General features: G+C 37.1%; 2 protein-coding genes across 4 annotated transcripts in view; one reads left to right on the plus strand and one right to left on the minus strand.

The window, feature by feature from the left end:
* Positions 1 to 4,101: 4,101 nt before the first annotated feature.
* Positions 4,102 to 18,590, minus strand: LOC126285419 (ATP synthase subunit delta, mitochondrial). Its single transcript, XM_049984783.1, has 4 exons — positions 18,503 to 18,590; positions 18,254 to 18,397; positions 5,431 to 5,628; positions 4,102 to 4,419 (listed from the first exon to the last, which is right to left on the minus strand). The coding sequence occupies exons 2-4, from the start codon at positions 18,374 to 18,376 to the stop codon at positions 4,252 to 4,254; spliced, it is 489 nt and encodes a 162-aa protein (XP_049840740.1). The 5' UTR covers positions 18,377 to 18,397; positions 18,503 to 18,590; the 3' UTR covers positions 4,102 to 4,251.
* The window catches only part of LOC126285416 (inhibitor of nuclear factor kappa-B kinase subunit alpha-like), a 166,347-nt gene continuing 166,261 nt past the window's right edge, over positions 18,548 to 18,633 (plus strand). For 2 of the 3 annotated variants that reach the window (XM_049984778.1, XM_049984779.1), the window contains exon 1: positions 18,558 to 18,620. The gene's annotated coding sequence lies outside the window, so the exon portion shown is untranslated. Of the gene's footprint in view, positions 18,621 to 18,633 lie in introns of all 3 variants that reach the window. The other variant, XM_049984780.1, reaches the window with a different exon arrangement.

Genomic DNA, 18,633 nt, shown 5'->3' on the forward strand with positions numbered 1-18,633 from the left:
TGTAACCTCAGTTCACTTGTAAGTTCTCCAATCATACTATAATCATCAGTGGTAACTTCAATCCTCCAACAATTTGGAAAATTACAGTTTTGTTAGTGGTGGGCATGATAAGACATGGGGTGAAACATTACTAAATGCATTCTTTAGAACACATAGTTAGGAACCTCATTCATGACGGAAATATACCTGATGTGTCTGAAGATGTCCACATTCGAACAGATATCAGCAAACATCACGCGGTTATGGCAACAAGGATTGAAAAGAAAAAGATATGTATGTTCTATAAACAACAAAAAAAATTATCTTTCACAGAACCCAAAATGTTCTGGACAAATGTAAAGGCCTTTAACAGCACCAAATTTAGTGTGAGTGACACAGGAACTGAAATTGAGGACAGGAAAGCAAGAGGATATGCTTGACTACATTTTCAAATGTTTCTTTGCTAAGGGAAAGCAGGAGAATTGCCTAATTAAGACCCTGTACCATTGAAAAGATGAATGAAGTAAGTATTTTTAGATGTGTTGAGAAACAATTGAAATCATTGAAATTCAACAAAGCTCCAGGTCCCCATGGAATCCGTCAGATTCTATACTGAATTTGTAGCTGAGTTAGCTCCTCTAAGTATAATTTAAAGTAGTTCAACACAGATCACACCAAACAAGGACAGCAAGTGTGACAAAACTACTGTCCAATATCCTTGACATAGATTTGTTGTAAAATCTTAGAACATATTCTGCGCTAAAACCTAAGGAGGTATCTTGAACAGAATTATCACCTCAATGCCAACCAACATTGACTTTTTGAAATCCATCATATAAAACTCACTTTTCTCACTGAAAGCTTTTGATCAAGACAATCGGTAGGTGCCGTATCGAGTGAAATTTGTGACTGGATTGAGGACTTTGTAGGGAGGACACATGTTATGTAGAGTCATTGTCGGATGTAGAAATAGCTTCAGATGCGCCTCAGGGAAGTGTTTTGGGACCCTCGCTGTTCATTTTGTATATTAATGACCTAGCGGACAATGTTAACAGTAAAATCAAGCTTTTTCTATAATTAAGCAGTATCTGAATGAAGCTGCATAAATATTGAGTTGTCTTGATAAGATTTGAAAGTGGTACAGAGATTGGCAAATTGCTTTAAATGTTCAGAAATGTAAAATTTTCCACTTCACAAAACTCTCATCACTTATTGATAGAATATTGGTGAAGTGCAATCCATCTACAAAGGAGATTTCTTACAACTGGATTTAGAACATTACTCAAAGTGTGTGGGACCCATACCAGATAGGACTAACAGGGGGTTTTAACACACAATTGATTTTATTTTTTAATCTGTGAGAGTGTGTCACAGAGATACTGGAAGACTAAGATCAGGGTTGCCAAAGTTTCCCCATGTGAAGTTCCCTTATATTTCCAGACCAATTTTAGTGTTTTTCTGACAAATTTTGAGATCTCCAGGGCGAGTTGAGACAAGCTGACAATTTGTCTTTGCAACTACAGTACAACAAACAATTGTGCCAGCAAGGAAATATATAATGAAAAAAACCCTTGCATTTCCTGATGTAAGCAAAAAATCTTAAGTACTAACATCAACAGCTTTTGTAATGAACTGTTTATAGATGGAGAAAGCAAGCCAAATGGTGTGTGTGTTTCATGAAGACCACTGACATTTCAATAAAACAACACACATTTGTTGACAATATGAATTTCCTTGGAGTCCCAAGAAATTTAAAGTACCTTAACTGATTTCATTAATAACTTCAGGAAAAAGTAGGCTTCTTGAAAGAAGTGTTTAAGGGAGGGAAGACTTGTTTAAACCAACACTAGGCGACCACCAATAAAATGTTGGTTCTATGTTCATTGTATATTACCCACTGTGTTTTATCTTGTTTTACAGGTATTGTGATTTTTCTTTCAGGAAATATGCGAGTACATAGTGTGCAAACAGCCAGTGACTGGATTTTCTACTTGTCATCCATACTTTCTAAAATACAAACTACTTTTGAAGAGGCAAAATGAACTAGAACAAATAAAATGTCTATAAAACACCACAATGTACTTGGGGCGAGACAGTTGCAATTCCTGAAATCCATCACCCATGGCCTCTGGCCTGCTGAGGAGTGCAACAGTCCTGGATCATGAATAAACTCTGAAAATCCAGTGCATTATGCCACACACAGACCCAGCCGGCAGATCAGTGAGACTGCATCTAACGGGCAGGGCCTGCACATTAGTGGGAACCGAGTAGCTTCAGATCAGCAGGCTTGATCCATTACAGATGACCTCAGAAACAGCCTCTGGTTTTGGCCGGTCGTGGAAATCCACTCATGTGGCCAACTATTCATGAGCCACAGACAGCATATTGATGAAGTGAGACCATGGTGATCAGTTCGTGCAACTGATAACTTGTTCAAGTACTCAGATGATAGGTAGCAACTCACCATAAAGATGATTGCTTAACTGCAGACAGGTCCACTCAGATGATAGGTAGCAACTCACCATAAAAGATGATTGCTTAACTGCAGACAGGTCCATAGAAAAGGCAAACACACACACACACACACACACACACACACACACACACAGCCGTAGCTTTTGTCAGAAAATGGCATCAACACATACTCCCTGAGACAACTTATGCACACATGACCTATCTCCAGCTGTTGCGTCTACATAGTCTGAGAATCAGGTCCAAACAAATGACTCCTCATGCCTCCCTCACTCTTGCTGGCCAACAGCAAGTGGTGGCAGCAGCTACTGCAAGCTGAGTGGTAGGAAGGGGAGAAGCAGCATACGTACTCAGCTGCATCCAGCCAGTGACAATGCACTACACCTCAGTATAGAAACCATGTCATCTACTGAGACAAAAAAAACAAGATTTTTCCAGTGTGTTTTTTTTCTTTTTCAAATTTGCCTAACTTGTTTGAAGTTCGATTTCCAGAACCTTTGGCAACCATAAAGAATGAAAAAGTTTCAAGAACTGGCTTTAAATTATTGCTCTAGGAAAGCATTCATTCAATCAATCATTCACCCCCCCCCCCCCCCCCCCACTGCATACATGAATGGAACAGGAAGAAATCCCAATAACTGGTACAACATGATGTGCCCTCTGCCCTGCACCTCACAATATTTTGCAGAGTGTAGAAGTAGAAGTTAAAGCACACAATTTGAGTATAAAAAAATCACATGCATTGTATTTAAGGACAGACAGCTGATGGTGTTACAGTACTAGCTAAACTGCACCTTCAGTAAAGGCTTTTTCTCTTCATGAAAATGCCCATCCAGACATGGCTTCAGAAATAAGAGGCATCACACACATTTGGGAACAACTTCCACTCTGTATATAGCCTGGATTTAGCACCTAGTGGTTCCCACTTCATCCTGCACTTTTGTCAACTGCTACAAGCAAAGTGATGTTACTTTTCACCAACAGGCCACAGCATCAGGTGTGAGGCTCTGCTGTACTTGCTATCAGCCTCATTGCCTTTTACTCAGTTGACATGAATGAACACATCAAAAACATTCAAATTAGGTTGAAAATTAAGGTGTAGACTTTTACGTAACAAACTGCATATTAAAAATGCTCATTTTTAACAAAACTGAAGCTCACATCTTGGCCATTTACAGCACATTGTCTCCGTAGTTCATGGGTGCAAGGGCACCTGTTGTAAGAAGCATTTTTCAACACAGCCATTAAATTACAAATGCATAGCAATAGTATCTTCTGCTACAGATTTTGCTATTACAGTTCAAGTTTCAACATAAATTACAATCCTTTATGTTACTCTGCAACGGCCAGTAACAATATGAAACTGTTGCTTTTTTTCACAGAACATAATTTTTACTTTATTTACAACAAACTTTGGGGATTTACTGAAGAATGAATGGTACCATGTATATACAAACAATGTATAAAAACTGACATAACTATTCATCTGTAAAAAATGGAACAGAAAGTGATTGCCCTGACAACTAGCAGATTGCTTATTGCAGATATTATCTGGTAAAACTGAAATTAATTTTTCACAATGAACTGCAGTAATTTTGCCCGAGGCAGCCATTTTGGTTTGGAAAATTTGTACATTGTACAGCAGCAACCTTGACAAGAGTGACAACTTTTTATTATTAACATTTAACATTTTTCAGGAAGTACATGTGGCGTCCACATACAATGTTACACTGATTCATGTACAAGAAACCTAAACAAATAATATTCAGCTACAGTCCTTTGTACTGCATTTATGTATATCTAACTGACAGCCTTTGACAATGCTTCTGCAACTTCAACCGCAATTGCTGCTTCTGCTTTGGCACGATCATCTGCTGCTGCTGATAGTTCTGACTGTGCTTTCGTTACAATATCACGAATGGCACTAGGGTCCAAATTCTCCACTGGGTGAGCCTCTTCTGCCAGGACCTAGAAGAAATTTTCATGGTGTAATAAACAAAACAAAGCAATATGGTGCATTACCAAACAAAAGGACCACAAGACTATAATTCTTTTGTAAAACATTTAACACCACCTATATGGAACATTGCTAACTGGTTTGACATACAATATACACATAGCTTTAAAGAAATTTCTTAGAGAAGATCCTAAAAAAAGAAAAAAGAAAGAAATCCAGGAAGGTAAGAATCAGCAATGCTTTCTCTGATCTTTCCAGAATAAATATTGCCTAACTTAGTACATAGTTTATATATCTAAAAACAAAGATGATGTGACTTACCAAACCGAAGCGCTGGCAGGTCGATAGACACACACACACACAAACAAACATACACACAAAATTCAAGCTTTCGCAACCAATGGTTGCTTCTTCAGGAAAGAGGGAAGGAGAGGGAAAGACGGAAGGATGTGGGTTTTAAGGGAGAAGGTAGTCTTTCCCTCTTTCCTGAAGAAGTAACCATTGGTTGCGAAAGCTTGAATTTTGTGTGTATGTTTGTTTGTTTATGTGTCTATCGACCTGCCAGCACTTCTGTTTGGCAAGTCACATCATCTTCGTTTTTTGATATATTTTTCCCATGTGGAATGTTTCCCTCTATTAGATTCATAACATTAATTAGGTACATTGTTTAGAACATTCAGAAGTACTAAACTTCCATGGAATGAATACAACAACAAAATGGTGATAGTGCATTGCTGTGGCCTACAAAATATGTATTGCATCAGCTGTTGCAATAGCAATGTTTAAGAAAACTTGACTTTGGACTACGTAAATAACATTTTTCTTGGCCATTTTGGTCCACTGTCAGTTAAACTCTGCCCACTGACACCTATAAATATTTATGGTTATTGTGCATATAGTCTGTAATCTTAATCCTAGAAATCAAATATAATCACTTAAGATACACACTCCACATACTAGGTTTTGGTTACTCAAGAAACAAACTTTTTAAAATACATTGAATACCTTGTAGATGATATTACCTGAACAGATGAATCCTCATTAATACTTATAGTGCCACTGGAGACAAATATTTTTTTACTACTTCCATCATTTTCAAAAACTGTAACAATTCCTGGCTGCAGGACAGCCAGAGTAGGGACATGACGTGGTAGAATACCAAATGTACCACTGAATGATGGCACGTCTACTTGACGTACACTCGCGTTTTCATAAAAAACCTGTAGGACAGAACATAATGAATAACATTGTTTGATGTATGACTGGAATATGAACGACACTTAAGTTTTCCAAAACGTCAATGTCGAGGCAAAGATGATCAAAATTTACTAAAGATTATACAGAAATTACCTGCATTACAGAGATTATTCACCACAGTGAAAAGCTCTTCCTGTTCTACAGGCTTAGCCTCTAATCAGTATGGTATATACTAAGAAAGCCTAAATATCTGAGGAACACATGCATATGTACATATTCAATGGGCTTGTGTGGTAAATGGACCAGACAAGCAGTGATATCAATCATCTTATGAAGAGTACCTGAGCATTGATCCTCACATCTGGCCAGGACTTTTCCTGCTATTTCTAAAATGTGGAGTAGGCAGTACATAGGATAGAAAGCCTACCTCAGGCCTATGTTGCAGATGCTGTCAGATTGCACTTAATATGAAGAGAATATGTTGCACCCAATGTTATCCAAACCATTACATTTAGCAGTACTCTATTCAACAATGCAGAATGCCAGATGCAGTCACCATAATGGAATTTACCACACATTCCACTATCAATATAGCAACAGTTTGAAGTGTGAATCATTTCAAAATATTACATTTTACCATACCAATGACATTTACATGTTCATCGTAATTTGCGATTTCCAGAGCTGTCACAATGGCAGAGACAGCATATGGCATTTCTCTTGGAGTGGCTACCAATTCTTGGATAATGACCTTTTTAAGTGCTTGCAGTGTTGTGGGATGATGTTTGTACACTAGAGCCTTTAAATGTCCCCAAAGGAAAAAATTAAGGCAATAAATCAGGTGACCTTGAGGGCCCATGTGATGTCTTCTTGCAAAGAAGCAAGGTGACCAGGAACTAACTCTCACAACATTTCCATAGGACACTAAGAAGTGTGAGATGTTGCTCCGACTTGCTGGAACCGCACTTCTTGATCTTCACGATCTGCAATAAACTTCTTTAGCCTAGGTTGGAGGAAAGTCTCTTGCATGCGACAATAACAGTTTGAATTAACCATTACTGTGTGGCCACCTTCTTTGAAAAAATACAATCCCCACAAAAACATTCAGCAATGGCACACCAAACTGTCACATGAGGGCTGTGTAGTGGTCACTGATTAATTTAACGAGGGTTTTCCGCAGCCCTGTAGTGTTTGTTTACAGTTCCTGAAAAGTGGAAAGGGGCCTCATCTGAAGAAATAAAGTGCCAGGTGGAATGTGTTTAAGAATTTCTTCGCAGTCAGCTCCGCGAGTTTCAAAATCTCTTTCATTTAATTTCTGGGTAACCATCATTTTGAAGGGGTGCATATGAAGGTCTCTATGAAGAATTCTTCTTACACTCCTATCAGATAATCCCAGGGCAGCTGCATGTTTAAATGCTGAATGCATTGGTGATTGTGGCACCAACACACTACATGTGCCACATTTCCCAGCATTGTTGCAGTCTAAGGACTGCCAGTAGCTTTTCTTTTCAGTGCTGAATCTTTGACACTCACAGCTGAATAGTTTTGGTATCTGGGACATGATCATGTCAGCCAATTTCAAATCATCTCAAACACTTGCAGAGTACTAATCACAGAACCACCATTACAAATAAATTCCTCCACAACAAATGTACACTCCTCACCAAGCCATGCCATGCCATGGAGCACATTGAAAATGACACGTACACCACTTTCAAAGAAAACACACTCCACATTAGTAACCTCACTACATCTCACCACCGGCTACGTCAAATGAGGGAAGTTTTATTGCTGGACCCTGTATTTGTGGCAACATATGCCAAGTCTCATCACTAGCGAAAAAGAAAGACATCAGCTAGTATTAAAAAATTAATTTTAATACACCATATGCAGATCTCTGGCCACATATTACTCAGGATGATGTCATCTTCAGAAGAAAAAACTGGCATTATAAGGACTGCAGCATAGAATGCTGGATCACATAATAGTGAACATATGTTAGAGACTTTAAACAAGGAAGGACTGAGGTTGAAGTTGGATACAGTGAGAATTGGTGAAGTTTGGTGGCAGGTGGAACAGGACTTCTGGTCAGCTGATTACAGCATTACTAATACAAAATCAAATTTGAGTGAAGCAGGAGTAGATTTAATAATGAATCAGAAAACTGAAATCAGGGTAAGCTACTATGAACAGCATAGTGAAGGATTACTGCAGCCAAATTGGACATGGGCAACGTCCATCACAGCAGTACAAGTTCTTATGCCAACCACTTCAGCAGATGAAGATTGAAGAAATTATTCATCTAGCTGAGGGAGACAATTTAATTGTGATGGAAGATTGGGATTCAATAGTAGGAAAAGAAGGAAAACTTGTAGGTGATTGTAGACTGGGGGAAAGGAATGAAAGAGGAAGCCGCTACATAGAATTTTGCCATAGACCATAATTTAATCATAGCTAACACTTGGTTTGAGAATCATGAAAGACAGTTTTATACTTGGAAGAGATCTGGAGATACCAGAAGGTTTCAGAATGATTATATAACAGTAAGAATGAGATTTCAGAGCCAGAATTGAAACTGGAAGACATTTCCAGGGGCAGAAGTGAACTTCAACCAAAATTTATTGTTTATGAACTCTAAATTTTAACTAATGAAACTGCAGAAAGGTAGGAAATTAAGGAGATGGGACTTTAAGAGTCTCAAAGGGAGCATTAGGCAAGGATTGACTAGAATGGGGGAAAGAAGAGAGATGAAACAGCGAGACCAGCAGAGGGGATCAAATAGGTAAAAAGACAAATCTAGCAGAAATCCTTGGCTATCACAGTAGATATTGAAATTAATTGATGAAAGGAGAAAATATAAAAATGTACCAAACAAAAGGGAATACAAACATCTAAAAAATGAGACTGACAGGAAATGCAAAATGGCTAAGCAAAAATGGCTAGAGGACAAATGTAATCATATATAGAACCACAGTGTATTTCACTAGCAGACAGATATACACTGCTTACAGGAAAATTAGAGAGACCTTGGAGAAAAGAGAAGAAGCTATATGGATATCAAGAACTTTTATGGAAAACCAGTACTAAGCAAAGAAAGTAAAGCTGACAAGCAGAAGGAGTATATAGAGGGGTCTATACAAGGCAGTAGAATAGAAAAGAATCTTTATTGTCATATGTCATGTTATATAAAATCATTTGATTGAAATATTGGTGATTCATCATTGAAAATGCCCACCTAAGTATACCTCCGAACAAGGTACATTAAAATAAAGCATATGGATGCTTCCAGAGGCACATTACAACATAAAAAGATAATTACATTTCTTCCAGTTTCTTGCAATTTCCACAGTGGTTTAAAATCATTTGTTTTAAGTATTTTTCATGTTTGTTTCTCTAGTTTATAAATATGGACATACTTGAAAGAGCACATATTTTCATAAAAGTAGTACATATTTATACATCTAGACATTTAGATACATAGTTTATAAGTATGGACACACATAAAAAGAACACATACCTCCATTAAAAGGAAACATAAGCATACACACAGAACAATTTAGAAGAGACAGGAAAACAAAACATATGTAACATCTCCTAACTTGTCTTCCTCATTTTATAAAATCATCCACATTGTAGTAGCATTTGCTTTTTAAATATTTTTCAATGTTTACACCTGTAGGTTCTAGCTTACAGTCTTTCAACTTTGAACACTTTTATTGTTAAGCTTCAAAGCTGTGTAATATGGAGTATTTTCAAAAAATGTTAGTTTGTGGCAAGGTAACATGTAATCTTGTTTGTGCATTGTTTCATAAGCACGTGTAAAAGAAATTCCCTCAAAAAAAGAGGTGGGTTTTCAGACTCAAAGATAAATGTCAGTAGTCAAGGCTTACAAATAAAGGTTTGCATGGAACAAACAATAGACAGTCATAGCTCTGATAATTTTTTTCTGCAGTTTGAACACTTTGAGAAGACATCCTTCAACTCCCCAAAAAATGATGCCGTATCTTACAACTGATATAAAATATGCACTATACACAATTTTCCTAACAGCTAAGTCAGTTACTTTATTTAGAACCCTCACTCTGTAAACAAAACTATTTAACCGCTGCAGTAAGCAATCCACATGAACAGTCCATGACGGGTATTTGTTTATAGCCACTCCCAGAAATTTAACAGATTCAGTTCTATGCGTTCATACCTTAACAGTGTTATATATTCAACAGTTAGTTTGTCCTGAAGTGTACAATTTGTGTTTTTGTTAGATTTAGTTTAATAGCATTATTATTTATCCAATTTTCTAGTCTTTGAAGAAAATTTCGTTTTCTGTGCTAATTCTTAAGTGTTTTTGCAGCAAACTACTGCTACTGAGACATCTCCATACACAAAGTTACCTTACCCGGCACGTCATTTATATAATATAGAAATAGTAATAGGCCTAGTATGGACCCCTGGGGGACATCTGCTTACATTCCCTTCCAACTAGAGCAAGCTTTTTAACCCTTATGTTGTAAAACAACCCTCTGTTTCCTATTTTTGTGAATTAACTTAAAGATTTTTCATGGAAGCCATAAGGAGCTAATTTAAGGAGCAGCTGCTTATGGTTTACCATATCAAATGCCTGATTGAGGTCACAGAACACAATGGATACACTCTCCCTGTTATCGAGGCATTTGGTTATTTTAGAGATTAGTTCATTAATAGCATGCACAGTGCTTCGGCCCTTCCTAAATCCACACTGATTAATAAGAATAATTTTATGTTTTTTATTATATTTTCTAGTTGGTTACACCCTACTTGGTAAAATATTTTAGAAATAATTGGTAGTATTCATAACGGGCAAAAATTTCCTATTCCTGTTGTCTGCCCTTTCTGTAGATAGGTCTAACTTCCACAGACTTCAGCCTGTCCAGAAAGCAGCCCTCATCAAACAATTTATTTATTATGTGACAGAGTTGGGGTGCAATATTATGACATCCTGCCTTTATTATTTTTGTTTGATTTCATCCCAGCCCACAGATTTGAATTTTTTTTAGGAATTTTATAATATTAGCCACTTCTTAGCAGGATACATGGGTGAATTTGAATTCTACTGATCTGGGCCACATTACATTGAGACTTGTGTGTGGAGGAGGGAGATCATCAATTTTGTTAGAATTTATGAAATACCTGTTGAATTTTTCAGAAACATCGTCTGGAGTTTGTAATCATTTCCACATCTATTTCTAATTTATGACTAATTTGTCTTTTTTTCAGCACCCATTTCAGTCCTGATAATCTGCCATACAGTTTTTGATTTATTTGTGGCATCTGGTGTGTATTTACTGTTTGCCATTTGTTTTGCCTATTTAACTACTCTACCAAATATTCTTTTGTATTTGTTTACATAGCTGACAAACTCTACATCATGGTTGTTCTTTGCTTCCATACACAGTTTCATCTTTCTAATACTAGAGATCCCAATGCCTTCAGTTATCCATGATGTTTTTTTCTTTTCTTTCAGTTTTTGTCACCCGCCGTTATGAGGGGGAAGCATTCATTGAAAACACTCATGAATTTTTATACAAAAGTATTGTAGCTTGTGTTTACTGTGTACCGCCTGCTAGCCAACCAGGATGTTTCATTTAGTCTTGAGACAAATGTATTCACATTGTGTTGGCTGAAGTTCCTGACTCATTTCACTGTTACATTTTATCTCAATTTGGCAATGAGATGAACTTGAAGGCAGTATTACAGAAAGGGAAGAGACTTAGATGAAGATGAGATGGTACATATGATATTATGAGACTAATTTGTCAGAGGACTCAAAAACCAAAGTCTAAACAACGTTGCTGGAGTAGACGACATTATGTCAGAATTATTGATGCTTTGGGAGAGGCAGCCATGACAAAACTCTTCCATCAGATGTGCTAGATGTATGAGACAGGAAAATACTCTCAGACTTCAAGAAGAACGTAGTTTAATTCCAATTCCAAAGAAAGCAGGTGCTGACAGGTGTCAATATTACTGAACTATAAGTCATAGTTGCAATATATATGAACATGAATCCTTTACTGAAGAATGGGAAAACTGGTAGGTGACCTCAGGGAAGATCAGTGTGGATTCTGGACAAATGTTACGAAAACACGAGCCAATGCTGGTCCTATGACTTCTCTCAGAAGATAGGTTAAGGAAAGGCAAATCTATGTTTTTGCCAATTGTAGATGTAGAGAAAGGTTTTTAAATGTTGGCTGGAATACTCACTTGAAATTCTGAAGGAAGCAGTGATAAAATCCAGGGAGCAAAAGGCTATTTTATTTACAACTTCTACAATAACAAGATGACTGTCATAAGAGTTGAGGGGCATGAAAGGGAAGCAGTGGTTGAGAAGGGAGTGAGACAGGATGTAGCCTTTTATCGCTGTTATTCAATCTGTCTACTGAGCATGCAACAAAGAAAACCAAACATAATTTGGAGTCGGTATTAAAATTCAGGGAGAAGAAATAAAAACTTTCAGGTTTGCTGATGATACTGTTATTCTGTCAGAGATAGCGAAAGAACTTGGAAGAGCAGCTGAGTGGGATGGACAGTGTCTTAGAAAGAGGATTTAGAATGATCAATGCATGCAAAACAAGGACAATAGATCACAGTCTGATTAAATCAGAGGGAATTACAATACTAAATGGGACATGTGAATTAGTAAATGAGATTATTTATTTGGTAAGTAGAATAATGGATGATAGCAAAAGTAGAGAAGAGTTAAAATGTAGACTGGCAATGCCAATGAAAGTGTCTCTGGAGAAGAGAAATTTTTTAACGGCAAATACTGATTTAAGAGACAGGAAGTCTTTTCTGAAAGACTTTGTTTGTAATGTAGCCAGGTATGAAAGTGAAACAATGATGGTAAACAGTTTAAGCAAGAAGAGAATTGAGACTTTTCAAATGTGGTACTACAGGAGAATACTGACAATTATATGGATAGGTCATGTAACTAATGAAGTAGTTCTGAACAGAATTGAGGGGAAAAAAATTGTGGTACAACCTGACTAGAAGAAGGGATCAGTTGACAGACACATTCTGAGACAGCAAGGGATAACCAATTTAGTATTGGTGGGAATTGTGAAGGGTAAAACTTTTAGAGCGAGGCCAAGAGATAAATGAAGTAACCAAATTCAGAAGAATGTAAGTTGCAGTAGTTTTCTGGAGATGAAGAGGCTTACCCAGGATGTACTAGCATAAAGAGCTGCATCAAACAAGCCTTTGGACTGAACACGACAAAGACACATTAGTAGTATGCTTTATGATAGCCAACTGTGGGAGGATGAGGGGGAGGAGGCATGGTGGAGATAAATATAGTGTTACACGTGAGTTTAAAACAATCCCAAAACAGAAATTACGCACTAGAAGCAGTGGAAGAACAGTTCATGAAAAGTTTCCCTGAGGATCTACGGGATGTCTTCTCTAAAGAATATAGGCTAGCACAAACAGTGTGCAATCATACCAATATAATAAGAGCCCATAAGGAGGCTCATAACACTAAAGCTCATGGAGTAATTACATCTCTTATTTAACTGTGCATCATTGCTATATACATTTTCTAGCCTGTGCAGACGACATTTTAAGTTTCTTGTTTCCATAAACAAATCATCCCCCCCCCCCAATCTTACACACACACACACACACACACACACACACACACACACACACACACACACACACACACACACAGACACAGACACAGACACAGACACAGACACACAGACACACACACACACAATGAAAGGATCTAGTATTTAGAGTTAACTGGCTAGGGGGATGTAGTACTCTTTAGACACATTGCACATGTTTCACTAAATTGTAACTTTCATTATCACAAACAATGACTGGTAGTGAGTGGTATACTTTACAGCACAAATATCTATTCAGTGGCAACAGGTGTAGTTTGTATTAGCACTAAAGTAATATCAACCTCCCTTATCCCTTCTGCTACCGAGATTATTTTACACCGTCCAGTTACCAAGGTGGGTAATATAATTGCCCCGGGTCAACATTAAGAAATTTTTTGCTATTATAGGTTGTACACTCAAAATAATTAACAATGTCTATTATTAATGTAAACTAGTCATATATTAAAGATCTGAAGCAATCATTATTAGTTTATTGTTCAAACAAACAGAATTTAGGTTCCATGGTGTATGTTCACATTGCTGACAGAATAGAAAATCACAAGTTTATATCTTTCAATGACTTCATCTAACACTGAGAACATTTAGCAACAATTCTCTTCAATGGTTTGCCACACTTTTTTTCCTCATTTTATGCACATTAATCTAATTTTAGTCTTTATTTCCAGATACAACTCTAATCCTTACTTCCAACAGAATGTGTCTTCTTTACTTCAATTCCAATAGCTTCAAAACCTTTTACAAATGCTGTACATGGTCCAAGGAGATTTCTTTGCTTGTTCTCCCAAGTGCAGTTTCGCTAACTTGAAGGTAATGCCTGCTCCTGGAATCTTTCTGCCAGTCTGGGTATTTTTGTGACCACAAAATACACACATTTAGAGCTGTGATGTTCATTTCCATGAATATTCAGTACAGCCAATCATTTGTTGTATGTACACAGCCGTATTGTTTTGTCATCATATCTTCCATCTACTACCCCTTTAGTCCCATTTTAGTGAGAAATTATGGCAGCTGTTTTCTTCTTCTTCTTCTCCTCAAACAGGCTCATTTTGGTGATGGGCTGAAATGAAAACAACACTTCTTTTTCTTTGGAACATGTGAGCCAATGGTCATCTTTTCTGTAAATCCAAATAATGAAGATTTTTCCTCTTGTTCCACTAAGCAAAAACACTTCTTTCTCTCTTGTTTGCTCCAAGAGTTCCAACTTAAGTTTTAATCCAACAATTTTTCCAATTAGCACTATAGAAGTAAAAGTTATCTGTAGCGATTCCCCTTTCGGACTGAAAATTTCGTCTAACCATACCCAACACACCACATTGCCCTGGATTTACTTCTCTCTGGTTGTCCATGCCGGTATATAACTTTAGATTGCATACATATCGATTTTTAGCACCTGGACATACCAATGTTTTTTCTCCATACTCCCCTGTTTTCTCTACTCAAAATTGGCAGTTGCCTGTCTTACATCAACAGTTATGTACTCACTAAATTACATCCATGTGATGCCTCTAGCACTGTGTGCAACTGCAGATGTACAGGAATAAAAGTGCACTCACAAAGATCTGTGGAAAGAATGCATGTACTTCTCACAACACGTTGCCTCATTGTGCAAGCAACATGCTATGAATCCCCTTCTTTGGTTGGAACTGTGTGCCAAGTTTATTGTAATGAAAAGGCGATAGGGAAAAAAAAACCCACCAAATAGGCTGTAGGTAAAGAAGTAACAGAGGTATAAGAAACACGAAGTGACAATTTTATGTCTGCAAATTTCAAAGTAGATCACAGCGAGAGTTAAGACTTTCTGCTTGGAAAACTGCAGCGATATAGCTGGCAATAAAATTTCATTAGCTAGTAAATGGTGACATACCAGTTTGAACTATTTATTCTCATTTCAAAACAAAGTATTTCAGTGATTATTCCTGAAAGTGAGAAATATTGAAGGGAGAATCTTAGTCATTATGTGAAGGTTAATTAACTTTCACTTCACTTCATCTTTTGTATTTTATTTGTTTACAGGATTTTAATAATAAAACACGACATGTAGATAAACATTCTTGTACTCGACAAATTTGGGAATTTAATTGGTATCCGAATCAATTAGAACAGGCATTATATTTTTCAATTTTGTACTTTTTTGCATCATCAATGTACTTCATTTCAATTTTAGTAGTTTTTTGAGGAGCTAAACATATCCCATCACTTCTTTTATTCAACTGTCAGGCTCCCCAAGTGTTGAGCTTTGAAGTTGCAATAGCATAAATATTTGCCACTGTTTTCACACACGCTTACAATTTTTGTCGTATTTTTCTCACTTTTTCTATTTATAAATTTGTGATAGCTTACATTTCAGAAAAAAACAATTTGAGACCTTTTCTATACTACGTAATGCTCAGGGCAACATATCTCTAATCTTCAGAAGAGTCACTTCATATGACTTTTGTTTGTAAATATCTAAAAAGCTTAAGCATTCTTCTGTGCTTCCTTTGGAATCAACAGACATTATTGCTCACAATTTGCTTCACAATATAACCTCAACATGCTACACATCAAACACACATCCATGGGCCTCAGCTACATGTTGTCTGCTAAAAAGCAGAAAGATTCCCACTGTAGGCAGGTGGCAATGCACTTCACACATGGCCTCCATTTCCACAAAATTAGACATGCACAAAAGCAGATGCACAGTCACAATATCTGAAATATATGTACATGTGGAAGTTGAACACAAAAAAGGCATCATGTGGATGCACCTTTACAATGTAATTATACATGTGTGGTCTCAAAAAAGTCTCTTATTCCATAAAACCTGTCAATTTTACCTCTGATTCTGATGTAATGAGTTCTCAGGGGTGACACTGACCCTCTAAATATTGTCACCAAATTTCCGTATAGATATATACGCCTAAATAGCGTGTAAAACAGTTTAATTTATAATCATTGTTTACAAATTAAGACTCTGGCACCAATGAATTTAAATTAATAGTTAGTCCTGTACAGATTGTTGTTATAAGCATTCGGTTTCTAGATAAGTTTGAGACTGGGTTTGTGTTTTAACTGCAAAGATTGGACACGACAGACTGTAACTTTATTACAAAGCGAAGTTAAAGAATAAAGTAAAGTCATAACTAAAAAGAACTGCACTCCCTAAAACTTACCAAAGGTCTCCAAGGTGCAACACAGTACTTAGATGTCATTAGGGAAACAATGGAAGAAGTGATCTTGTTAATTAAAAAGAAGCTGTACTCCCTAAACCCCAGGTGAACAGGATATGTACGAGAAGGAAGCTGTAGCTGAATCACTGGTTTATTATTTAAAGTCTCTATGTGAAAAGAAAAACCAATAGTCCTTCAAACACAAAAAGAAAGAAAATTTGTGAGACCCCTGGTGGTGGTAAGGTCCTATGGGACCAAACTGTTGAGATCATTGGTCCCTAGGCTTCACACTATAACTTACACTACAGACAAAAAACACACACACACACACACACACACACACACACACACACACACACACACACACACGCACGCACGCACACACACACACACACACACAAACCTCCGATGTGGAGAGCCACGCGAACCGTGGCAAGGTGCCTCAAGCCGTGCGGCTACCCCGCGCAATTGTTACCCCCTGGTAAACCAGTTTTAGCTGTTCGTGCATTGAACATTGGTCCAGAATCATTACAAAGATGAAATTAAAATGCGGTTGCACTACACAAAAAGCTCAAATGGTGTGCAGTTACATATAATACAAACTATTGTTCTCCTAGATGTTCCAACTCATTCACAGTTAATGAACTTCCAAAGGACAAGAAAAATCTCTTCTGAAAATGCAATAATTACTGGCAAGAAGAAGAGCTTGATGTAATGAAATTGCCAGAGACTCTGGAAACTGATGAAAGTGATTCTGATCCTCCAGATAAGCCTGTTGTAGAAGATTTGCTGCTCACTAAGTACAAGTGGCAGTATCTTTTTCGAAAGGACTTTATTATGTAATTGGGGATAACATTGGAAAGCATCCTTTTCACTGAGTGTTATTCAAAAAGTTGTAATATAGGAAAAGGTGGTTGAAGTAATATGGCTTCACTTCACTGACTCAATGAAAACTACAATTGTTCCACAAGAACATGGTACATTATGGTCCCATTCTGTTATGTGATTGGCATGCTGATGGGTGAAACCTACCTACAGGCTGACAGGCAAAGAATTCTGTATAAATTTCCAGCAAGGATTTTACTAAAAGTTTTTTTCCTGTGGTTTTAAATAAAGGAGTGATAATTATATTCATGGAAACAAACGTGTTTTTCACTGATGCGTAGCTTATCAACAATTGACATCCAGTTTTCAATGGGGACCAATGAGATCCCTTTACATGGGTTATACTCATACGGCACTACATTAACATTTATCCCAGGATCATTGTGCACATGATTATAGTAAAAACAAATCTGAGGGGTCAATCTATGTTACCCAACATCATGGGGTAACATTGACCCCTTCCATTTTTTTCCTACTATCTCAAAAAGTATAACACACTATTCACTGTCAGTGTTTGTGTAGAAATAAGGTAAATAATACAATAAACGAACAAAATTTGCATATGCAAGAGATTCTACAAAAGTATAAAAAAATGGGTCATTCTTATCCCCTATGGCGGTGAGATGGGTAATTCTGTTGGTAGCTGTAGATTAATATGCTCTATAGTATTCTTCCCCGAAAAAAATAAATATGCATTTTGCTACAAATGCAACGTTAGATTGCTGAAATTTAACTGCATCATAAGTGCTCTACAAGGAGCAATAATGGATGCATATAGCGGTACCTACTAAACAATTCTGAACAGGGAAAAAGACATACTTCTAGGTCCGCAGAAAATATTAATTTTCATTTTCTTGCGATTATCTTTATACTTATCTTTTCCCTAGATGTTGCATGAAATCAAATTGAATACTTAAAATTTATTGTGTCTACATACTTCAAAAAGTTACCTGGTTTGATGCAGCGAACGTAAATGACATTTCATCGGCATACCCTCTAGATGAGGATATTAAGGGTGCTGTGCGGGACAACAGTCTGCTAGCAGGCCGAAATGAGCGACTAATTGCAGCCATATTTCTTCGTTGATTCAAGGGCTGGAAATAATTAATAGAACATTACACGTAGACACAAATGCATATAAATCAACAGGCCTTGTGACGAGGAATTATAGTACAATTCACCACTTTTAATTTACAAACCAGAAATCAGGCAAGTAGACCCTTCAGGTCAATTCAAAGATTCTTACTCGAAGGTCAGCCTTCGATAATAGAGCACCTATGGTTGAAGAGGCCAGCACTCGTTTTGTCGTTCCTTTTGGTAAAAAGTGACT

The sequence above is a fragment of the Schistocerca gregaria genome, chromosome 8, assembly GCF_023897955.1.
Source record: "Schistocerca gregaria isolate iqSchGreg1 chromosome 8, iqSchGreg1.2, whole genome shotgun sequence".
Classification (NCBI taxonomy): domain Eukaryota; kingdom Metazoa; phylum Arthropoda; class Insecta; order Orthoptera; family Acrididae; genus Schistocerca; species Schistocerca gregaria.